Source organism: Lynx canadensis, chromosome B4, assembly GCF_007474595.2.
Source record: "Lynx canadensis isolate LIC74 chromosome B4, mLynCan4.pri.v2, whole genome shotgun sequence".
Taxonomy (NCBI): Eukaryota; Metazoa; Chordata; class Mammalia; order Carnivora; family Felidae; genus Lynx; species Lynx canadensis.
Window position 1 is genome coordinate 55,354,241 of NC_044309.1, and position 26,347 is coordinate 55,380,587.

At 37.5% G+C, this 26,347-nt stretch overlaps 1 protein-coding gene across 1 annotated transcript in view; it reads right to left on the reverse strand.

Moving 5' to 3' along the window:
* Nucleotides 1–12,760: 12,760 nt before the first annotated feature.
* C2CD5 (C2 calcium dependent domain containing 5) overlaps nucleotides 12,761–26,347 on the reverse strand; it is a 100,317-nt gene continuing 86,730 nt past the window's right edge. Inside the window, 5 exon segments of the mRNA XM_030321929.1 lie at nucleotides 12,761–14,096; nucleotides 14,844–14,990; nucleotides 18,338–18,528; nucleotides 19,833–19,934; nucleotides 20,805–20,855. Of these exon segments, the coding sequence (XP_030177789.1) occupies nucleotides 13,965–14,096; nucleotides 14,844–14,990; nucleotides 18,338–18,528; nucleotides 19,833–19,934; nucleotides 20,805–20,855 (623 nt within the window). The 3' untranslated portion in view covers nucleotides 12,761–13,964.

Consider the following 26,347-nt stretch of genomic DNA (forward strand, 5'->3'; position numbering starts at 1 on the left):
AAAGTAGTTATGCTAGTTTTCTTGAAGTAAGAAATACTATAACTTATTCCTAAGTATTTCATATATTTTCAATATACAAATCTTGCACTTTTGGGATGGGGTGCCGTTATACCTAAGCACTTCATAACAACGTACTTAGGTTATTTGAAGATAGACTGTGGTAAATTAAAAGTATATATTGAAAAATCGAGGGGCGCCTGGGTGGCTCAGTTGGCTGAGTGTCTAACTTCGGTTCAGGTCATGATCTCACAGTTTGTGAATTCGAGCCCTGCAATGGGCTCGTTGCTGTTAGCACAGAGCCTGCTTTGAATCATCTGTCTCCATCTCCCTCTGCCCCTCCATTGCTTGCACTCACTCTCTCAAAAATAAATAAACATTAAAAAAGAAAGAAAGTCTAGCACAACTAAAACTTTTTAAAGAAGAGATATCACTTGTATGTCAATAGTGAAAATAAAATGAAATCAGAAAGAACTTGAGGGCATTATGCTAAATGAAATTAAGTCAGACAGAGAAAGACAAATACTGTATGACATTACTTACATGTGGAATTTTAAAAAATCAAACATGCTTCTTAATTTCCATATATGAGTGAAATCATGATATTTGTCTTTCTCTAACTTACTTCACTTAGTATTATACTCTCTAACTCCATCCGTGTTGTTGCAAATAGTATGATTTCATTCTTTTTCATGGCTGAATAATATTCCATTATATATATATATATATATATATATATATATATATATATATATACACACCACATCTTTATTCATTCATCTATCAATGGACACTTGGGCTGCTTCCATAGTTTCACTATTGTAAATAATGCTGCAATAAACTTAGAGATGTATATATCCTTTCAAATTAGTGTTTTTTTTTATTCTTTGGGTAAAAATACTTAGTACTGTGATTACTGGATCATAGAGTAGTTCTATTTTTAATTTTTTGAGGAATCTCCATATTGTTTTCCACAGTAATTGCACCAGTTTGCATTCTTGCCAAAAGTGCACAAGGGTCCCTTTTTCTCCACATCCTCTCCAACACCTGTTTCTTGTGTTTTTAAGAAATGAAAAAATGAACAAAGGTGGGGCAGGGGGGAAGGAGAGATAAACCAAGAAACAGACCCTCAACTATAGAGAACTAACAAGTGGTTACGAATGAGAAGATGGGTGGGAAGATGAGTGAAATAGGTGAAGGGGATTAGGAGTACACTTATCTTGATGAGCACTGAGTAATGTATAGAATTGTTGAATCACTGTATTGTACACCTGAAACGAATACAACAATATAATGTTAACTATACTGGAATTTAAGAAATTTTTTTAATTTTAAAAATTTGAACTTCTATAGTAGTGACTATAGGAATCAATACTGTATTATGAACATCAAATTTGCTAATCAAACTACATCTTAATTATTCCCAAAACAAAAAAAAAGAAATTATATTTATGTGAGCTGATGGGGTATTAGCTAACACTACAGTGGTAATCAAATTGTAATATATAAATATATCAAATCACCATGTTGAACAACTTAAACTTATATAATGTTACATGCCAATTATATCAATAAATTAATTAATAATAAAAATTTTAAAACAAAAAAGCTGAACTCATAAAAACAGAGTAGAATGGTGATTACCAGGGGCTGGGCATTGGGGAAATGTTGCTTAAGAGCACAAACTTGCAAATAGTAAATAAATAAATCCTGGAGATCTTAGCACAGCACACTGATAATAGTCAACAATACTGTACTATAAACTTCAAAGTTACCAGAAGACTGTATCTTAATTGTTCTCATCACAAATAACCTATCTGGAAAATCCAAAATACTTGGAAATTAAACAACATTCTTTTAAATAAACCATTAGTCAAAGAGAAAGCTAAAAGTATTACAAAATATTTTTAATTTAAGGTAAATAAAAAGAAAAACAATGCATCAAAATTTTTGGATCCTATTAGAGAAGTGTATAGGGGAAATGTATCAGATTAAATGCTTGTATTAGAAAAGAAGCAAAGCCTCAATGATGTTTTCACCTTAAGAAAGTAGAAAAATAAGGGCAAATTAAACCAAAAGCAAGTATAAAGAAGGAAACATAAGGAGTAGAACCAAATGAAATTGAAAAAAGAGAAAAACCAAGAGAGAAAAATCAATGAAGTTGAAAGCTGGTTCTTTGAAAAGATCAATAAATGAGATGAACTTCTACCTAAACTGATCAAGAAAAAAAGTGAGAAGCCACAAATTCCCAATATCGGGAATGAAAGAGGATACATCACTACAGAACCCACAGGTATTACAATGATAGTAAGGGTGCCTGGGTAACTCAGTCAGTTAAGCATCCAACTCTTGATTTCTGCTCAGGCCATGATCTCACGGTTCGTGAGATTGAGCCCCCCATCAGGCTCCGCACTGACAGCATGGAGCTTGCTTGGGATTCTCTCTCTCTCCCTCTGTCTCTGCCCCTCCCCAGTGTGTTCTTTCTCTCTCAAAATAAATAAACATTTTAAAAAATGATTTAAGAATGTGAACAAAGTTTTAAGACTCAGCAAGGAGTATGGAGCCTGCTTGGGATTATCTCACTCCCCCTCTCTCTCTGCCCCTCCCCAATTTGTGCCTGCTCACACACACACACACACACACACACACACACACTCTCTCTCTCTCTCTCTCTCTCTCTCTAATAAATAAACAAACAAACAGACTTAAAAAGAATTTTTTAAAAGATAGTAAGAAAATAGTATTAACTTTTTGCCAATAAATTTGACAGTCTAGAAGAAATGGACAAATTCCTTAGACACGAACTACCAAAGGTTGCACAAGAAGAAAAAGATAACCTGGATAGCCCCATATCTATTAATAAAACCAATTTATACTTACAGATACTTCAACAAAGAATACTCAAATTTGCCAGTTTTGTGGCAAATTCTATCACGCATTTATGGAAAAACTAGCATTGATTATAGACAAACTCTTCTAGAAAATAGAAAAGGAGGGAACATTTGGTTTAACATTCGAAAATCAGTAAGTGTAATTCACCATATCAACAAACTAAAGAAAATTCATATGATCATCTCAGTAAATAAAAAATAAGCACTTGACAAAATTCAAAGAAGGTCTTGGAAAAACCCACAAATAACATCATATTTAATAGTGAAAGACTGAATGTCTTCCCCCCTGAGATGTGGAAGAAGGTTAGGATGCCCATTTTTACCAATGTGGGGAACAAACGCAGAAAGAAATGCAGATAAAATTAAGTTTCCTTATAACCTGCAGCCCATAGACAAACATTTAAGACAGGCAGAATAAGACATTCCTCCAGGAACTCCCAACTGTTTTAATGCTAATGCTTTGCTAGAGGGAAAAACAACCTTAGTCTGACAATGGGTAGGCTTCCAGGATCCTGTGATTCTTCCTTGACCTAAGAAGGTCCTATTGGAAACATCCCCTTACCTTTACTTCCCCCAACTCCCAAGGGCATAATCAATTGCTCTTCACAATCTTCAGGTACCTACATCCTGTACCTGTCCCTGCGCTATAATAAAACCATCTTTTTTTGTACCCAAGAGGTCTCAAGAATTCTTTCTTGGCTGGAGGCTCTGAACCCTAACATTTCCACATCACTTACCATTCCACATTATACTTAATATTTAAACCACTCTACATAATACTTAATATTTTAATAAGGTAATTGTTAATAAGGCCAATTAAGTATAGAAAAAAAATAAGTAAAAGTCAGAGTCTCAATGAACAATCATGACAATGAATGTCTACATAAAAACCCCATATAATAACAACAACAAAAAGCTACTAGAATCAATGCACAACATAAAAAATCAATTCTATTTGTATACACTAAAAATAGCCACTGAAAATTAAAATTAAGGCAGTGCACCCTGGTCCCAAAAATCTGTCTCTTGCTTCAACAGTATTTAGATGAAACAAACCCAGGGCTGCCCCTTATACTAGCCTCCTGCCACCTGCCCCCAACCTTCCAGAGGCATCTTCTCTGCCACCCTCTGCCCCTGGGATCAGCCAACACCCTATTCTGAGCTTAGCTCCTTATTACCCATCAAGCATGAGCTCCCAGGTTCTTCAGATATTCCACTGGTGGGGGCCACTGTCAACCACCTGGTCCACATGTACCTAAGGGCCTCCTACAGCTGCTACCATGTGGCTTGAGAGGGTGGGTGCCAGTTGGCTGAGGAGAAGCGGGAGGGCGCGGAACGTCTCTAGAAGATGAAAAACCAGCACAGAAGTGTGGAAGCCTCTTTTCCAGGACGTGCAGAAGCTGTCCCCAGATGAGTAGCATAAAACCATGGAAGCCACGGAAGCAGCCAGGGTTCTGGAGAAGAACCTGAACCTGGCCCTTCTGCATCTGCGAGCCCCAGCTTCTGTCTGCACAGATGCCCATCTCTGTGACTTCCTGCAGAACCACTTCCTACATAAGGAAGTGAAACGCGTCAAGAAGATGGCCACCACCTGACTCACCTCCACAGGCTGGACACCTCCAGGCTGGGCTGGGAAGGTATCTCTTCCTCTTGGAAAGCCTCCAGAGCTCTGCAGCCTCAGAGTGCCCCTCTAGCATCCCCCTGGTGCCAGGACTTGTGCCTGAGACTCTCTCCCTTCAGCCACTAGGCAGCATTTTAAGCATCCCAGAGCCTTCTCCCAAGCTGTGAACCAAATGTAAACAAAAAAGCTCTTTACAGCAGAAAAGAAAAGATTATTGCAGCTTCTGGGTGGCTCAGTTGGTTAAGCACCCCACTCTTGGTTTCCGCTCAGGTCATAATCTCACAGTTCATGGGTTTGAGCTCTGCATGGGGCTTTGTGCTGACAGCGGGGAGCCAGCTTGGGATTTCTCTCTCCATCTCTCTGCCCCTTCCTGGCTTTCTCTCTCTCTCTCAGTAAATAAATAAACATTTTTTAAAAAAGAAAATTAAGATTAAAATAGTACCACTTATAATAGAACCAAAAAAACATAAAGTACAGTGTGGAAAATCAAATAACAATGTTCTGGGTAAGGAGATTATAGGGAATGCATCATACTGCTTTCTGGACATGATGAAAACAGCTGACCAGTATCTAGTTAATGTGTATTTGGGGGTTGGGTCATGCCTGTGCTCATGAATTCCTTAGACTATGTGACCTATGGAATATCTTATAGTGTTCTCCACCCAGCTCTCAGCATCTGCTCTTTTGTAGTCTCAGGAACACCTTGGTTTTTTTGCATGTTTTCTATGCTTTCTATACATTCTTACTGGCATGTTGCATAATGTTTTCCCTACATTGTATACCTAATATACAGGAGCTTGAGAGCAGCTTAGGGAGACTTCCCTTAGCTTCTCTCTCACCTCTCTTGACTTGTGGAGTCTTGAGTAATCCTTTCTGCCATCCTCGGTTTTGATGGACAAAGTCAAAAGCCGAACCCACAACTGGTGACCCTGACATGACAGTGATAGGTTCCAGAAGAAGCTCATCAGGTGGCAGAATCGACACGTTCAGGAGAAGAAAGTTCCAGACTTCAGACAGACCTCATCCCAGTAAGGGACAGCAATACCCGCTTGGGATAGCTGCCAACGTGTCTAGTTGAGAGTATTTCTTTTCTCTTCCTTTATCATGGGCCAAAAAAGACAAAGGAACAGCTATTATATTTAAAAACTTTACAGCAGCTTTTAAAGGCAGCTCATTGTACGGTCAAAAAAAGATCAATTAACTAAATTGTTATGAACAATATGAGACACGTGCCCCTGGTTCCCAGACCATGGTACAGTTGATTTAGATCTATGGGAACAAGTAATAAAAATTAAAAAAAAAAAAAAAAAAAAACATGAAAAAAGAGAGAAGGTTCCTGCTTCCATCTTAGTGACCTGGAGTTTAGTCTGAATGGCATTATGTCCCTTATGTGTATCTCCAGAGAAGGAAAAAATTAAGAAAGATAGCCTAACACCCACCTCTCCTATGGCACCTCCTACAATGGAGGACAACTTCCCTCCACCGCCTCTTCCTGTCCCTATTCTTCCCAATATAAAGCCAATACCTATATTGGAGGGACATAAACCATTAGCTATGCAGCAATGTTTACAAGAGGGATATGCTGCTGGGGAGTCTCATAGTTTCCCTGTCATTACCACTGCTGGACATCACCTTAGGCATGAGTCCCTCCTTTTTACTATCTTTAAGGAATTGAAACAAAGTGTTGCTGAGAATGGTATCCAAAGCTCTTTTACTAAGGGGATCATTGAAACAATAAGAAATGGTTATGAAATGACCCCTTGGGATTGGAAGGCATTAACAAAAACCATACTTCCTCGCACCCTTCACCACCCTGCCCCAGCTGTGTGGACTTTAGAATATCAAGAGGGTTGTTGGGGTGCCTGGGTGGCTCAGTTGGTTGAGTATCCAACTTCAGCTCAGGTCATGATCTCAAGGTTCGTGGGTTCAAGCCCCGTGTCGGGCTCTGTGCTGACAGCCCAGAGCCTGGATGGAACCTGCTTCAGATTCTGTGTCTCCCTCTCTCTCTGCCCCTCCTCTGCTCATGCTCTTTCTCTCTCCCAAAAATAAATAAACATTAACAAAAAATTAAAAAAAAAAAAGAAGTTGTGCCACACAGGCAATTCATAATCAACATTTGCAATTTGAGTATTCCGACAGGAGTAGAAATGCTACAAGGCATTCCCAGACTACAAAAGAGCAGATGCCTGCCAAAAGCAGGGTGGGGAACAGATAAGATATCCCAAAGATAATACGGTCTAAGGAATACATGAGCACAGGCAGGACCCAACCCCTAAATACACATTAATAGATACCGGTCAGCTGTTTTCATCATGTCCAGAAAGCAGTGTAATACGTTCCCTATAATCTCCTTAACCAGGACATAGCTATTTGACTTCCCACAGTACAGTACTTAGATATAAAGCCCCCTCACATGCACAATGTGCAAGATTTGTGCATTGAAAACTACAAAATATTGATGAAATACATTAAACAAAACCTAAATGAAGAGAAATAGCATGTTCATGGATTGAAAGACTCAAGATTAAGTTGTCAATTCTCCCTAAACTATAGGGATCTATAGATTCAGCACAATCCCAATTTTAAAAAGCAGGTTTTTTTTCATATAAATATTAACAAGCTATTGAAAATCTACATGGAAAAAACAAAGGAACTAAAATTGTCAAAAATATTTTTTAAGAATGTGAACAGGGGCACCTGGGTGGCTCAGTCGGTTAAGCGTCTGACTTGGGCTCAGGTCATGATCTCACATCTCGTGGGACTGAGCGCCTTGTTGGGCTCTGCACTGATAGCGTGGAGCCTGCCTGGGATTCTCTTTCTCTCTCTCTCTCCCCCTCTCTGTCTCTCTGCAGTGCACTCTCTCTCTCTCAAAATAAACAAACATTTTAAAAAATGATTTAAGAATGTGAACAAAGTTTTAAGACTCACATTCCTTGATTTCCAGACCTACTATGAAATTAGAAGAATCAAGATAGTTTAATATTAGAAAAAGGATAGATACATAGAACACAGGACAGTCCAGAAATAGACCTGTACGTCTATATGTGGTCAACCAATTAATCAATTTTCAACAAAGATGCCAAGTCAATCAAATGTAGAGAAGTTAGTCTTTTCAACAAATTGTGCTCAAGCAATTGGATATCCATATGCAAAAAAGGAAAAAAAAGAAAATAAAAGCCTTGACCCATACTCATACCACATTCAAAAATGTAACTTGAAATGATCATGTACCTAAAGGTAAAGCCAAAACCTGAAATTTCTAGGAAAGCTTTGCAATTTGGGGTTAGGCAAAATTTCTTAGAACACAAGAAAGCACAGCCCCTGCTCTGGCCCCCAGTGCCGACCCAGTCGGCCTGGCTCAGCCATGATCAAGGCGATCCTCATCTTCAACAACCATGGGAAGCAGCAGCTCTCCAAGTTCTACCAGCCCTACACTGAAGTTACACACAGCAAATCATCAGGGAGACATTCCATTTGGTATCTAAGAGAGATGAAAATGTTTGTAATTTCCTAGAAGTAGGATTGTTAATTGGAAGATCTGAGAACACAGAAAGTACAAACCACAAAATAAAAAAAATGAAGAAGACTTCATCAAAGTTAAAAATTTTTTCCCCAAAAGACGATGTTTGAAGAATGCAAAATAAGACACAGACTGAAATAAAATGTCTGCAAAATACATATCTTATTTAAAAAACAAACAAACAAACAAACCTCATGGCATGCCTGGGTGGCTCAGTCGGTTAAGCAGCTGACTTTAGCTCAGGTCATGATCTCCCGGTTCCTGAGTTGGAGCCCCACGTCAGGCTCTGTGCTGACAGCTCAGAGCCTGGAGCCTGCTTCAGATTCTGTGTCTCTCTCTGTCCCTCCTCTGCCCATGCTCTGTCTCTCTCCCTCTCTCAAAACTAAATTAAAAAATTTTTTTTAAAAATTAAAAAAACAAAGAGTTCACACGAAACTCTTCACAACTCCATTGACAGTTGGGTTGAGCACTAGAAAGTGAAACTTGGCAGGTTTCCTTAGATGGAATAGGCGTGGAGGAAATAGAACTACCTGCTAAGGAATCATGCAAACCTTTGCTGTTGTCTTGGCCACTTAGGCGTCATCACTGCAGGAGACCAGCATCTTCTACTACTCTGGGGAACCCATTCCAACAGCGACATCATGCGGCAGTGAGAAGCAAATGCAACAGTGTAACGAAGTGGTTCCTGTACTCTACCAGCGTTGGTGGGGAAGCTGAACTTAAAGTTCTGGGGACTGCGCTGAGCCCCTAGAGTTCTTGGACAATTCTAGAAGTGGAGACGACCTCAAAGGTGGGAGATCCTGAATTTATCCTAATTAGTTGCGTGGGTATTCAAAATAATTAATTACAAAAAAGAGATATGACTGTACTTATATCCTGAGTTTGTGAAGCATTTCATATTACCATAAATAGCACTATATTGTAACTTTATGCTTTATATATACCCATAGTTTAAATTTAGAAGAATTCGTGTTAGTCTTCTATTGCTTCCATAACTATTGCCAACTTAGTGCTTAAATAAGTTTATTATGTTACATTTCCATAGGTCAGAAATCTGATATGGGTCTCACAAGGCTAAAATCAAGCTTTGTTCCTTTCTGGAGGCTCTAAGGGAGAATCCATTTCCTTACCCATTTCAGTTTTTGGCAAAATTCAGTTCCTTGTGGTTATAGAACAGAGAACCCTATGTACTTGCTGTCAGCTGAGGGCCATTCCTGGAGTCTAGAAACCACCCACATTTCTCGGCTTGTAGCTCCCTTCCTTCTTCAAAGTGAGCAATGGCATGTTGAGTCCACCTCTCATAGACTCTCTCTAACCTACTCTTCTACCATCTTCCACTTTTGAGGATTCACGTGATTAGATCCTAGGACCCCTTCAGATAAACCTAGGTAATTTACCTATCTCAAGGTCTTTAACTTTGATCACATTTGCAAAGTCCCTTTTGTTCTGTAAGGTAATATATTCACAGGTTCTGAAAATTAGACTGTGGATATCTTGGAGGGAGTGAGATTATTCTGCCTACCATAGATATATCGTGGTTTTTTTTTTCAAGGATTTTTTATTTTCAAGTAACCACACACAACAAGGGACCTGAACCCACAACCCCGAGGTCAAGACTCACATGTTCCACCAACTGAACCAGCCAGACAGACACCCCTGGGCTTTTTAATATTTAAAAATCTAATCTTAAAAATGTCTTGACTTTCCTCCGGGGAAAAGGCTAGGTTTTTAGGATAGCATTTATGTAACTATTCCTAACTTTTACTTCAGCCTGGCTCCTCATTCCCCTCCATTCATTCTATATTAGGTTTAAGTCAGGGTCAGTTGGGTTTCAGTATTTCAATAAATCTCCTAGGGGCGCCTGGGTGGCGCAGTCGGTTAAGCGTCCGACTTCAGCCAGGTCACGATCTCGCGGTCCGTGAGTTCGAGCCCCGCGTCAGGCTCTGGGCTGATGGCTCGGAGCCTGGAGCCTGTTTCCGATTCTGTGTCTCCCTCTCTCTCTGCCCCTCCCCCGTTCATGCTCTGTCTCTCTCTGTCCCAAAAATAAAAATAAACGTTGAAAAAAAAAATTAAAAAAAAAAAAAAAAAAAAAAAAAAAATAAATCTCCTGAAGCAGTATGCAAAATTTCATGTGTATGCTTATTTTTCTGGGGAAAAGTTCCAAAGTTTAGGTCAGATTCTCAAAGTACTCTGTGAAAGACCTTCCCCTGGGGGAGGGGAGGGGGGGCTGCAAAACTGCTTGTAAATAAATGTGTTACTTTCACACAACATACATTTTCATGCTTCCACACTTTTACGCATCCTGTTTCATGAAATTGGGTTGTGTAGTGGAACAGGCATTGGCTTTGGATCTCCCTCAGGTCTCTGACTCAAGCTAAGACTGACTAAGTGTGATGACATTTATCTAGGAAGAAATAATGAAGGGTATCAAGTTTGATGCGGAGCCACAAGATGAGAGCAATTCAGGACACGTTGTTTGATGAACCTTCAAGATAGCCAAGAACTCAAGGCGAGATCATCGTAACTAAGGGAATCTAAGAAAGAAAAGAGTCATATTGTCCACAATAAAATTAAATGTTTGGATATGACAAAAGGTACCCTGAACTGTGTTGATGCACAACAAAATAAGGGGAAATTTTGTCACATATGTGGCAGATTATCAACAAGAAAAAGCAAACTCTAAAGAACAGAAACTCAATTTTCATAGAACAGTGCCAACAAATAAAAAATCGTTTTATTCATGAGAGCCAAAAATGTTGTCCATATATAGATGCACCTAGAAATCATTGCACAAAATAAAAGCCATCAAGCATAAGATCTCATTTACACAGAAGGGGTAGTGGACTGACTGCAAAAGAACAGTAGGGAAACCTCCTGGGGTGATGGAAATGTTTGTGTGTGCGTGCGTGTGGGGAAAATGTTCTTTTGTGTGACAGGTTATGTCCTTTACCTTGGTTACACAACTGAACCCATTTGTCATAGCCCCTTAAACTGTACATTTAGATTTTAATGAATGTAAATTATAACTTATCAGCAGATTAACAGAAATGTGATGGGAAAGTGGGAGAAAGCCAGGCAAAAAGGTAGAAAGTAAAGATACTCTATTTAAAAATTGTGTTTATGGGGGCGCCTGGGTGGCTTATTCAGTTGAGTGTCCGACTTCGGTTCAGGTCACGATCTCACAGTTGGTGAGTTTGAGCCCAGCATTGGGGTCTATGCTGACAGCTTAGGGCCTGGGGACTGCTTCAGATTCTATGTCTCCCTCTCTCTCTGCCCCTTCCCTGCTCATGGTCTGTCTCTCTCTCAAAAATAAACAAACATTAAAAAATTTTTTTTAATAAAAATTTAAAAAATTGTGTTTATGATCCCATTTATACACTAATGAAAAAGTGTATGTGTATGTGTGAAAAAGCTTGTCAGCAATCCAATACTGCAATCCAATGCTTGTATCATTGGCATACAAAGGACAGATCAGGGGATGGAAGCCAGACGGTAATGGATTATGGAAGAGCGGGAGGTGGAGGAAGTGCTCACTGCATGTAGCAAATTGGTTAAGTTGTGTAGTTTACCTCTGGAGCAGCACTTAAGAATGAAAGGGATACATACGAGGCATGCTGTAAACACTGTAGTAAGTCCCAGCACATCTGTTCAAAATGACCATTTTTGAGGGAATCCACACAAAGAAAAGAGCAGCAACTCTTGAGGTACAGTGTAACATTAGTTTTTCTGGAAGGAGACAGCATGGACTGATTATGTTTCAGAGGTGGAGCACAGGAGCAAATGGCCCATGTGAGCAGACAGAGGGTTAAGCCTGAGTAGTTAAGGAAACTCCAGGTTTTCTAGAAATCAGCCAGGCCTGATAATGCCACCCAGTCAGTTTTATGTTTATAATGGAGATAATGCCACAGAGTCAGTTTTATTTTAAGAATTAGTAATAATGTATCTCTATGCATAGGACATGGCACAAAATAGATACTCAATTAGTGATATTATTATTCCTCTGCCTAGAAAGGACTCTAAAACATATTAAGCAATCACGTAACAGCTGTTGGATGAATGGATGGATGGATAAAACTATGAACAAATAGTCAATTCCAGTGAACTGCACATTTTTCCAGACTGAGTTTAAATATCATTTCCTTTGGGAAGCTGCCTCCATCTCAAGCTACACACATTTTTCTCACTTAATAGTGTAAGTTTCAGAGCCAGATTGCCTGTGCTTGAATCTTGGCTCTACTATTTATTGTGTCTTTGGGCAAATCAAACTCTCTACTCGGCTTCCTCAACCACAAAATGGGGCTTCACTACAGTATCTACGTCTACCTCATAGGGTTTCTGTAAATATTACGAGGGTTAATACAAAAATCTATTTGTGACGCTGCCTGGCACATAGAAAGCATTCAGTAAACCTTAGCAATTGCTATAGTACCATATAGCACAGTTTACAGATTATTCACTTGTGTAGCCATGGAAGATAAGCTCCATGATCATAAGAACTTAGGTGTGCTTTGGTGACTGCCTAAAACTGTGCTCTGGGATCTAACAAGCATTCAACAAACAGATGCTGAATGTGAATACCTACCAACCAAAGACCATGAAAATGCCACAGTCCCAGCAGATGCACAACAGATGTTTGCTGACTGAAGGGAGGAATGGAGACCATCGGGTGGGAAGGGGTTTCAGACTACTGGCAGTACTGCACAAGGGAGGCAAGCAGAGACATAGGGGATATTCCAGTTTATAAACTTTTTATTTAAAAAATAAAATTATAAACAAAATACAGAAAAATATTGACACCTGTGATAACAAGGAATTGATTCCTAATTTTTAGGGTAGTTTGTTATCCTGAAAGAGCAAAATCATGAGTTTTATACAGAAATTTTATTGTGCAAAGGAGGAATGTACTTTTTAAGGTTCATTTGCACTAGGTATTTGGCATTGACAGAAAAGGTGTTTCTACGTATACATTCAACACTCTGCAGCATATTTACATTCAAGTTACATCTCCAAATTCTATGCCAAATACAATCTAACTTACCATCAAAAATGCCTAAGATATAATTCTGTTTATTTGGTAGGAGTGCAGTATGATTCTATTAAAAATAATTTTATACTCCTACTAGGTCAATTATATTTTAACTATTTCAACAAAACTCACTGACCTTTTTCTTCCCAGTTGAAGCCAAGCCTCTTCTAGACAAATTAAACACTAACAAAAACACTAACAAAATTTGGCCAGTTGTAAAGTTATGTAGTTAATTTCTTCCTCCCTCCTTACAAACATTATTAAAACTTTCAATGGAAGGACACTCGTTCTAATAAATTACATTTTCTTTTACAGCAGTTAGGACACAATATGGATCCAAGTTACAGTAATTTTAACTTTTTAAAAGATGGCTGAAGCACTCTTCCCCTTCAGTTGTTACCAAATTCCAAACTCAGTTATCAAAATAAAACGCATTAAGAAACACACATAGATTTCTCAAAACTTTTCTCCATTTTCCCACACATTCCTCAAATCAGATTATTTATTCATTAACAATTTATAAATTTCTTGCTTAGTTTCTCTCAATTACACCAGGGTAGTTATTATAATTTCTTGATAATCTCACCATTTTGTGTTTCAAAGTATGATTTTATTAAAGTCAACATAAATTACAGACAGCTTCCATCTCTGCTACAGTTCTCTGAGAAATCTATCTGAACTTAGTGAAGGGTCAAGATTTCATGGGGCGTGGCTTGGCAAACAAAACACCATGGTTTAAAAATTCTCATGCCTCCAAGAGATTAGAGACAAATCAAATCTACTCAAAATGTACCAATTCTCTCTTAATGATCTGAAATTAAGTTCACTTTTAAAAGTCCAGTAAGATAATTAAAGACAAAACAATGGAGACAGATGAATTTCATTTAGTTGAACTCTTTCTAATTTACTTCAGGTGGTAACTTCTCCTCCAGTACATGATGGCTGGCAGTTGGCGGTAGGCTGCTGGGTTGATACCACTTCTAACTCGGATTCACGAACAAAAACCACTGCATCACCACTTACATTTATAAGACACTGTGCCTAGACAAACAACAGGACATGTTTAATCACCAACTCAATAATATGCTTACAATTTTCTGTTATATTAGGGGCAGTGTTGCATAGCTGAAAAGCACAGGCTTTGAAGTCACTAGAGAAAAGACAGACAACCCAATAGAGAAATGAGCAAATGAAAAGAAGGCAACTCACAAGAAAACTGAAAAAAAAAAACAACAAAAAACAAAAAACATTAATAAGTTTTTTAAAGGAACAATACTGATAAATTTATTATAAAACTGATCCTAAGTAATGGTCTTTTGCTCCCACTAACAGAATTATTTATTAGAGATACATCAATAGGAGCGCCTGGCTAGCTCAGTGGGTAGAGCATGTGACTCGATCTAGGGTCAATAGAGCCTACTTTAAAAACAAATAAACAAACTCTGATGTTATTACAGAAATAGATAAAGAGTGTGGCCCCATCGGGATGTACTCTTCACTAGTATGGCAGTTAGAACTGGACAGTTCATAGTCCAAACTAGAGGTGGCTTTCACAGTAACTTAGGAGCAAAACTTCCAGAGATATTTAAGAAGATCTGGGATGTGAAAACAGTATGTGATTTATGTATGACCATGGTTACTAATATAGTTATTAAACATGTTTTAAACATCTAGAATCCAAAAGCACTGAAGAGCAATTCCCTTTGGTTGGGAGATGAATGGGAGGATGGGAAAGCCACAGGGGAAATCCTCAGGTTCCCTCACTGGATGTTTCCAGCTACATCTCACCTGGTTTTTATTTGGGTTCTCCATGAAGACACACTGCTTCATTATGTAGGAGACAACAGCATTGCCTCCTAATGCAGCGACATGAGCTCTCACCATTGCAAACACTTCAGCAATGAAAGCATGGAGAAAACCACTGACTCCTCCTTCCTAAATAATAATATGCAAAAAATCAAACTATATACATGGACATGAATGTATATAACATGCCAAATAATATATATTAAAACATCTTAAATGATCTTAATATAATAGATGATCATTTTAATTTTCCTCATAACAGGGATCTGTTGCATGAATGAACAAACCTTTACTGCACACATGTCTGTGATGGAGATTAGTACCCTTATGTTACAGATGATGAAACCAAAGCTGTGGCCCTGACTAGCTATGACCACATAGCTAATAAAAAAAAATGGCAGAGCAAGAATTCAAATTGTTTCTCCATCTTCAACATCTCCATCAAATCGTTCCTATCATTCACACAAATTGATGGCAAATATACACAATAAAACTTCTCTGCTATCCGTATCCCCCATCCTGAAGCATGTTCCAGGCACACTTGCCTTTTTATCAGTTTTTCATAGGTGTCAAGCACTTTTCCTTCCTCGGGGTCATTGCACATGCTGTTCCTGAAGGCTCCTCCCCAGTTTTCCACCAGAATAACTCTTAATTCCTCAGGTCCCTGTTTATATGTAACTCTCTCAGAGAAACCTTCCCTGACTATCAGATCTAAATTAAGTTTCCCTGTTATTTCCTCTGACAGCCTTTGTTGTATTTCTTTCTTTTTTTTTTTTTTTTTAAATTTTTTTTTTCAACATTTATTTATTTTTGGGACAGAGAGAGACAGAGCATGAACGGGGGAGGGGCAGAGAGAGAGGGAGACACAGAATCGGAAACAGGCTCCAGGCTCCGAGCCATCAGCCCAGAGCCCGACGCGGGGCTCGAACTCACGGACCGCGAGATCGTGACCTGGCTGAAGTCGGACGCTTAACCGACTGCGCCACCCAGGCGCCCCTGTTGTATTTCTTTATATTACTTAACATCACTAGTAATTACACATAAGTTACATGATTATTTGTTTAATGTCCACCATGCTCCAGTTCTACCAGACTGTAAATTCCACCAGGTCAGAAACTGTCATCTGTTCTGCTCACAACTATATGCATCTGTTCTGCTCACAACTCAGTATGTGCACATACTGAGTTTTCCATACATATTTGTCAGGGAATGAAATCCAGTAGTTTGGAGAATGTTTTGAGTGTTCGAAAACAAAACAGAAACCAAAGTCTAGCTGAGAGCTTAAAATGCTGTTCAACCTCAGCTTTATATGAATTCTACTGGAGGTTATTTACAGTCTAGGAAGAAATTTCAAACTTTAAACTGGAAGTGAATGGCAAAAATTTAATGCACTGTTAGAAAAAACATTTGACCAGATCACACCTTTCTAAAAAGCAGTAGTTTTGTAAAGGCAGCTCTCTTTGTAACTGAGAAACTGAGGCATTTCAGCCTACTTCCAATTCATCATAGCTCAGGACATTTTTTCTTTCACTTATATCTGTTTCCTTCCTGCCTTTTAAATCTAGAAATTCTGATGGCAGAGTAACAGAGACTACAGAGGGTAATTCTTAAAAGATTATATAATTGTAAGCAAATAACTTATCAAGTAACAAATAAATTTGGGATATTATGCCATACAGTTAATATTACAAATCTCTGTTGAAGAGAAATCCACTGTGAGGCAACATTTTGGGGCGTGGCTCTCAAGCAATAGAGAAAGCACTTAGGAAACAAAATTTTATGGATTAACATAGTGCAATAAGTACGTGCTATTAAAAACAACTGGAAAGTTAATTTACCCATCCATACCAGCTTCTCACACCCAACTTTCTTTGTCAAATTTAAATGGACCTAAAAGCGTCACCTATTTTAATTCTATATTAAAAGGTTTTTGAGAATATATTAAGATAGCATCTTTTCTATCTCAACACAATGGAATATGATTTCCTAATTTATCATAAAGAAAACATCTACCTAATTAATCTGTCAGAAGTCATGCCCTCATTTACAGAAAAATATCCATGTCTATTCTCTGCCAGAGACTGTGCCAGGTGCAGAATGGTGAGTATGATACTAAAAACATCATGATAGGGGCGCCTGAGTGGCTCAGTCAGTTAAGCATCCGACTTCGGCTCAGGTCATGATCTCACAGTCTGTGGGTTCGAGTCCCGCATCAGGCTCTGTGCTGACAGCTCGGAGCCTGGAACCTGCTTAGGATTCTGTGTGTCCCTCTCTCTCTGCCCCTCCCCTGCTCTCTTTCTGTCTCTCAAAAATAAATAAACGTTAAAAAAATTTTTTTTGTTTTTAAATAGCAGCCTCCCCATTAAAAAAACAAAAACAAAAACAAAAAAAAAAACGAGCATGAGGGCAGGGTGCCTGGGTGGCTCAGTCAATTGAGGGTCCAGCTTAGATCATGATACCAGGGTCATGGGATTGAGCAGAGCACTGGGCTCTGTGCTGAGAGTCCATTGAGCCTGCTTAAGATTCTCTTTCTCCCTCTCTTTCTGCCCCTCTCACTGGCTCAGGCTCTCTCTCTCTCTCTCTCTCTCTCTCTCTCTCTCTCAAATTAAAAAAAAAAATAGTATAAGGGTTATTATTTCTAAGGAAGTACAGAAACACTGATGATGACACAATGGGAAAAAAAGCATAGTTAAGGCATCTTTATAATGCATAGACTTTAAAAAAAACAAAGTGCTGAAGAGTTTATTAAGTTTCATACCTCAATAATTTAAAATTGTCCCTATTCACAATATTACTTTGCTCTAGTAAGACACAATGTAAATACAACTTTTCCTTGAGTTTAAATTCCTATGTAATGAAAGATATAATAGACTGATTCTTAAATGTGACCACATCAAAACATTGTAATTACTGTTACCCACTGTGGGGTAAGAATTTGAATAAATGGCATCCTCATATACTTCTGGAGGGGGCAATAAAATGAGCAGCCACATTCTTTTTCAGGGGGAGAAAAAAAAACAGACATAAACTATCCACAGACATCTATCTATAATATAGTCCCCTACAGTTTCTAAATGTAAAACCATGAAAACTGCTATTTAAATAATAGCAGGCAAATAACTACTTGAAAAAACTAAACTGTTCTTTCAGGCTATTTTAAATCTCTAATCCAACATGGATCAATTTACTTGTTTTACTTATGATAAGGATCTGGAATCTCTAATAATAAATGAAATTAAACCCAACACAATTCTTGTGCTAATACTCGGTGCTATATGAAATTTGGTAAGTCTAATCTAGAATCAATCCAGACAAATTACTGAAAAAAAGAAAAGAAAAAAGAAAAGAAAAGGTACGTGTGTGTGTGTGCATGTGTCTATACTTTAGCAAAAAATAACAACCTGAAATTCGTTTGGTTTTGATACTAATGTCTTCAATCAGAAAATGTACAAAAACAATGTTATAAAATTATCTACCTCACGAAGAGAAGTGGTTTCCCGGATAAAAAACATGTTAATTATCCCAAGATATTTGGTTATTTTTGCTCCAGGAATGAAAGAAAGAGGTGTCATCTTAACAACTCCAACTGTAGAATTTGCACAAGGTGGAGCAGAACGGTTCCGGAAATTTCCTTCACCCATCGGACTTGCTTTTTCAACGGTGACAGCTAAATTTGGAGAAAGAAAAGAAAACCTCAAGATCAGATGTTGGTAACTCAATTATTCCCTAAGGTTTCCAAAAAAGTGGTGACAACATTCAGCTGTCTGTGAGGGTAAGCCATGTCATGAGAGTAAAGAAATTATCATGCACTGCATGCAATTAAAGAGAGAAAGAAAAACGTGAGAGGAAATGCTGAAATGGAATTCTTTTGGAAGAAAAATGGCATTCCTGCAAAAGAAAATGCTGATGCGGTATAGCTAGGACAACACACAATGATCGTTATAAAGTGAAGAAAAAGAAAAAGCAGAAGAGCATTAAAAATTATCTGCTGTAGGAACAAATTATTACAAAGAGAGTGTGAAAGTTGTTATATTTCCCAGTGCAGTTTTTCCATCTGTTTCAGACAACTTCATCACTGTCAACTTGTAGATAAACCTTATGTTAACAAGTTGTAATGGGTTTCTTCTCCAAACCTTTTTGATCAAACTCATAATTTTAAAAACAAATGACCTTGGCTATCTAAAAGTTAACTGTTTATAAAATAACAAATAATAATAGCTAGCACTTATCAAGTAACTACTATAAGCCACACATGCATATGTATTATCTAATCCTTACAACCCAGCAACATAGATATTATCCCCATTTTACACATGAGCAAACTGAGGCTCAGAGAAATTACATAACTTGCCCAAGGTCACACAGCTATTAAAATGACACTTCTAGGATCCCAAACCAGATCTGTCTGGTTCCATATCCTGTGATCTTTCCTCTAAAACATCATTCATTCTCTCTTAATGTACTATAAATTCTTTCACTCAAATATGTTTACCTCAAAGTCTATCAAAACACATGGAGTATAAAGAACACGTAAGTAACGATCCTGATTCTAGCAGTGAGATAAGAGTTTACTACTTTCTATCCAGAAATACCTCATTCTTTTGGCCCTCTTTATCACTCTTAGGAAACTAACAGATGCCATATACTACATAGTAGCTAGGGTCCTCAAAGAGTATCTCTTCTATAAGAGAGCTCATAATTTCCTTCCATTAGGAGGATATATAATCTATACACTTCTAAGAATACCTTCACAAAAAGTAAAATTTTTAAAACATAATTCTACAGTTAAAATGAACAAATCTAAAGGCCCTTCAATAACTTTTGCTAAGTGACCATTAGAGTCTGCAGCTTTCACACTCCAATACATGATTGATCGGCAATGTTATTACAGGGTAGAAAGGTCTAGCCTTCACCACTGGGAAATCAGGGATATGCTTCTCAGATCATAATGTGGTAGAAACATCCGCCTACTTGTCTTAATTGATCCGCGCCTTATGGTCTGAGCTTTCAGTTTAATGAGCTCTATCCAGCTGCTGCATCTGTCTGCAAAGGAACTGTAATCAACTGACGTTGCTGAAAACACAGACAGAAAACAAAAGAAAAAACAAAGAAAAAATATGGATGACGTCTCTTACTCGTCATAACACTCCTTCTGATGATGTACTTTAACTGTAACTTAGAAAAAGAATGGTCCTTTTCAAGTCAGATATGAGAGGTAGTAAAGAGTCAAGCTTTAGACACTGATTTGTCCAAAACCAAGTTCTTAATTAGCTGGCTGAGCATTTTTGGTGGTGTCATAGTTGTGTGGTGGTCTCTTAGGGGCAATGGAAGCAAGGTCTTACCAAAATATCACTGCAAGGACCATATACCGCTTTGACTAATGTTATTTCCCATTCTTTTTCTTTACAAGGTTTTAACTGTCTGTATTTTAGGACTTTAATTCCTTATTTTTACCCTAAAACAAAAATAATGAAAATCAAATGCTGAAGAACACATGAAAAAAAAAAATCACTGGTTGACTTATCTTTTATTAGAACACATTCTTTCTACCATAAGTAACAGAAAGGCCAAAGGATTATTGTGGTCAATATTCTGTTTTCACGTCTGATTTTGGAAACAAGCTTCTGACAACATTGAGTGGGGAGGCAGATGCGAGTCTAACAAGTTCTCCTTTTTAAATAAAATAGCTTTTACTACTACTAAGCTAAAAAGAATGTCAAAGAGCTAAAATTTTATTTTGAGAAACAGGGAAACTATTAAGATGCTAAAAACTTAAATATTAGGTTAATTAATATTTTTAATGACACATTCTAACTACAATAATGCCACATTTTGGTGTTTATTCCACTGTCCAGTGCATTTCTCCAATGTCTGTATGTTTATGCACCACCACACTAGAATTTCACACCTTTGGTGACTATTTGCTTAATTAGACAAACTCACCTCTCTGTGCAGCTGGTATACCTGAGTTAGAACTTGCACTCTCCAGGTGTTCTAATAAGACAATATGAACAACATTAGCTCGGATGCTAAGTACAAGCCAGTATCTCTTCTTTGCTGTTTGTCAATACCATCTATAAGCCAGATGAATAGGAGGAAATCTTTATGGCTTCATTATAAAAGCAAACCAAATAGAAGAATTCAGGGTTTAAGTGCAGTTTCTACTGATATATGAAAACTAGCTCAGTTAATAAATAGCATGTCAAGGAAGACTGTTACTGTAACACAAGAAGAGTTTCAGAAACATTATAGACATGAGAAAATATAAACATAGTAACAAATGTTAGTAGGATGAAAGCAGGATGAGAAAACTGAGCAGAGAAATTAAAGAAAACCTGAAATGAAACTTGGAAGGGAAAATGTTTGGGGAGTGGGAAGGGTCAATAAGATTACAAATTACAGACAAGGCAATGACCTGTGTCTCACAGATAAACACAAGCTGCTTACTAACCATAACCTTCCCCCTCACTACCACAATCCCCTTCATTCAAGGACTTCACTGTCAACAGTTCCCTCTGGTGGCATTAAGACGTTGTGGAACCAAAAAGTACTCTCCACAGACATGACTAGGGTCCCAAACTAGAATCACTCCCTTTCCAGGAACCTCACAAAAGGAGCATCCAGAATTTTCCCTAATATTTCATATTTTTATTATAGCTATTTAAGTATTGTACAAATTTAAACAGCACTACAAAAACTTCTGAGAATAATTCGAGTCATCCAGTTTTTTTTTAATTATAAATTAAGTAAATACATATTTTTATCTCTGCTTAATGTATTAATCTTTTGGTAATATTCTTAAATTAACGAAGTTAAACCTTATACCAAATAAGGTTTGGACAGGTTCTTGCTAATTGGGTGCATGGAAGTATGCATACTCCCTCTCCCCATTTTTATAAGGCAAGTGACCACCAGTTAATACTGCAAAGTGTAGAGTGGCTGACATTCCTCTTACAATACAGAGCTGTTGAATAAATGGGCTAAGTAGGGTCAACAAAATGACGGTGAGGTACCATGCTGTGGGTGTGCCCCTGACCATCATGCCCTCAAGACCGTAGATCTAGACAGGAAGAGTCCTCCCTGATTCAGGATCCTGAGGAGCTTTGGAAGTCCAGGAGGAGATGGAACCCACAGGAAGGAGACTACAACAGAACAGACACTCAGAGGCCTATCACATCTCCAGGGACAGCTAGTTCAGCACTGAAACAGACACGGTGCAGAAGGTGGGACAGCAAATGCCCATCCTAAGCCTCCATATCCCAGGTGGCTCCCAGGGCTCTCCTATGTCCTACGTAGTACAGACTTGTGGGGCAGAGACTTACAGAAAATATACTTGGCCTTAGGAATTCTGTGAAAGTTTTTAAAATGAGGGAACAGGGGTCAAAGCTTTAAAAAAATGTGAAAATTATTAACATGAAATTATCTTCTATAACTCAGTATTATCTGGGTAATAGGAAACTCCCCAGTGAGTAGCAACTACATGTAATTTAATAACAAATGTCCACCAAAAGAGCATGTAGAAAGTATCTGTTACCAGCTCTAAATATCAATTTTAAAAAAAAGAACCAAAGGTACACATTGATCTGTAAAATATTTGTTTTTTTAAAGGATAAATAGTATATCTTTGCAAAGACAGACAATAAATCTGATTAAGAGTAGTTGCCTCGTGAAAAGGTAAATGAATGGAGAAGGGGGAGCTAGATTTTGGACTATTTGATTTTTTCATAAGATTTGAATGTTTCACCGTGTACATTTATTACTTTTCCCAAAAAATTTTTACAAAGGGTGGAGAAGGGGGGGGGGGAAGAGCAAGGGAAAATGTCTATTCCCTGCCTTCATATATGTATGTATTGAATTAAAATTTAAGAAAAAAAAAGTTTTTAAATTGCAGATATTCTTAAGGGAAAGGTTAAGGGAGATGATTTTTGATCTCAGTTCAGGACAGCAGGTTCACCCAACATGCTTGCCAAGATCTTAATTTTTCTCACAGAAAAAAGGCCCAAGATGAGGTGGTCCAGGGAACAGGTGATCAGCACCTCAGACGTTTGCACACCTCAGTTATCTAAGGACCTCAGATTCTCAGTCACTCTGCTCCTCTAATTACAGTTTGGCTTTCAAGGTAATAGGCTTTTCAAAAGAGAAGGTACTACAGATATCAGTTATCTGGCTCACCGGCAAACTAGCAATTCTGGTGAAAAAGAAATAAACACATATGCAATCTCTAAGCCAATACTTAAAAAAAAAAAGAGAGAGAGAGAACATATTTCACCTTCAGGAGTAGAAATCTTATTAAAATCTTTTGAGATTTGTTGAGTAGCTAATGCCCATTGCCAGCCATTTGTATATTTGTCTACATGTGAAAGTCTCTGCTCCACATGTGAAAGAGTTTGAGACAAACACTTCTTATGTTAGGTATCCCCATTCTAGCTGCAGAAAGTCTCAATGAAGCCACACAGTAGCCCACTTCTCTTACGATTTCCTTTCCCACTGGATACAAAAAAATGATTATTTTGCTTCATTAAAAAGTCACCAGTAAGTGATAACCCTGTTATCCATCCCCGCCCCCAATGAACAATCCTAGAAAGTCAGCAAGACAAATAGAAAATAAAGTTTTATTATTCTCTTAGTACACTACAATTGTATTTAACAAGCCCTTATCAGTGTGGGGCGGGAGACTAACCTAGGTTAAAAGCAGTTGAGTGAAAATGAGCATATTGATGACAACAGAAAATAATGTGGCAAGGACTCTTTCTCCCTCAATTATACATGCTCCAATGCTTCTGAAGTTTGAGACTTCTTCCATCCTCCTAAATAACTTGTCATAACCAAGGACAAAGGTATCAGCTGGCGATGATAAAGCTCTACAATGATCAATAACTCTTCTGACAACTTATTCACATTAGAATCTACAAATCATCTTTGCTTTGAATAATTAAAAAATACTTGAGATAATCTTATCTGGTCATCTTAAGGAAATTACCAAAACTAAAAAAAAAGGCCCTGAAACTTACGAAGATTCTCTGGCAGATTAAAAAATATGCAATCTGGAATGCCTGGCTGGCTCAGTCAGTAGAGCAAGAAAGTCTTAATCTCAGGGTTTGTAAATTCAAGCCCCATGATGGGCATGGAGCCCACTTAAAAAAATTCATATGCAATCTGAAGTCTTTAAAAATGTCTGCTTTGGGGCGCCTGGGTGGCGCAGTCGGTTAAGCGTCCGACTTCAGCCAGGTCACAATCTCGCGGTCTGTGAGTTCGAGCCCCGCGTCAGGCTCTGGGCTGATGGCTCAGAGCCTGGAGCCTGTTTCCGATTCTGTGTCTCCCTCTCTCTCTGCCCCTCCCCCGTTCATGCTCTGTCTCTCTCTGTCCCAAAAATAAATAAAAAAAAAAAACGTTGAAAAAAAAATTAAAAAAAAAAAAAATGTCTGCTTTATTTAGCTATTTAAACATTCTTAGTTTTAAGTTATTATGATCAAAATTTCACTTTATGTCTCTTTCAGCATTTCTGTCACTCTATAATATACTGATTAGCTATATCCTATAACTATAAAATCTGGCTTAATGACCGAGTTAAATAAGACAAATTATGTGTATAAACATTCAGTAGAAACCTTGTCCATAATGATATTCAAATACTGGTGGATTGATAATGAAATTGCCATATTATAGCTAAAAGATATTTAAAGCACAGAGAAAAATATAAATAGCTTCAATTTGGAGAGTCCACTATGGAAAAAACTCGACTACTATCACAATATGTACATTAGATGACAAAGACAATTAGCTTCTCTATTTGGATCACTAAAGCTTCCACCTTGTACAATTAAAGGAGGGCAACAGCCTAAACAACCTGTCTTCTTTAATGCCCATTTTCTATTTTCCTGCCTGTTTCCAGGCATTCACTTCTCCCCTCCGCCCCACCCTTTATATCTTCTCTTCTAAATAACCCAGTAACCCAGTTCCATTTTCTTTGCTGTTTACTCCCTCTTCCGCAAACTCTGGATTTCATTGAACTCAAGCTGCCTTGAAGAAGCAAAGATTCCTTATCCCTACTTCTCCATCAATTCTCTTTCCTTCCTTCTTTCCCATATCTGGGATGAGTTTCTCATATATTTTCCACTCTGCAGTTTCTCTTTTCCTCTCAATCTCCTTCCCCTCAGCATCTCTCTCCTTTCAGGACCTCCCACTGATGGTTGGGGCCATCAACAACATGGAGAACTTCAGTGTTTGGTACTGTTGCTACCATTTGGTTGTAGTGACAAAATAGATTTTAAAAAGAAAAAAAAAAACAGACATGCAATGAATTGTTAATACATAAAGATATTTTTAGTTAGTGTAAAGAACTATGTAATAGTTGTAAGAATTTAGAACCATTAGTTGGCAAGATAAAATAAAAGCTAACTTTGTAGTTTTTATAGGGTTATATTTCAAATGGCTAGTTTAAAGTAATGTGAGGCAAGTCATTTAATTTAAAAAATTAAACTATCTTCTAAAATCAAATTTGTCTTAACAAAGAATAACCCTTATAGCCTCAATAAAAATAAACATTAAAAAACTTCAAATGTGAATATCTAATTATGGAGTACAATGTATTGAGGATATAAACCAACTTGTTTTTTTTTTATACCGAAATCCAGAATTTGACCTCTGCTCGTCACATTAATCAGCAGCTGCTTAATGCAAAGAGTACTCTCCTGCCAGCCTACAGCTTATGCCACTGAACATGAGGCTATCCTCCCAGCACAAAGCAAAATGAAAGCAGGATCAAGTTAGGTACAAAAGACTTTTCTTCTATACAGCTTCATCTGACAGTACATAAAAAACTAAATTTACCTAACCTTTTAAAAGCCTTAAACTCTCATAATTTTAATGAAAACTATTATCTTATTATAAACCTATAAAGTATTTGAAATATATTTATAGTGGCATATGATTCACATACATTTGTCTGAGATCTTAAGAACCACAGTATGGTACCTAATATATTGAGATTTAGGGCTTTAGACATATATCAAAAATAATTTGCTAACCTTTTATAAAAAGTATATGCATAAAATTTTTGAGATTTTCTACAGTCTGTAAGAAAATTCCTACTGATTTTTTTTATTTTTATCCAGATTACTTTCACTCAGATTCCCCATTGTTACTGTATTTGTTCTATCCTTTTATATATAAATTCATTTATATATAAATATATAGACTAATTTATATACATATATACATATATACACATATATATATGTTTATATATATATGTATATATATGTGTGTGCATATATATATATACATATATATATATATGCACACACACACACATATATAAAATGGTCTCTTAAAGCCATTTCATAGTGTAAAAGTAAATATTTAGAAAACTAAAGTATAGATACTAATGATGAAGAAAAAACATTATGAGAGTGGTATAAAAAATTTGCCATTCTTGGGGTGCCTGGGTGGCTCAGTCGGTTAAGCGTCCGACTTCAGCCAGGTCA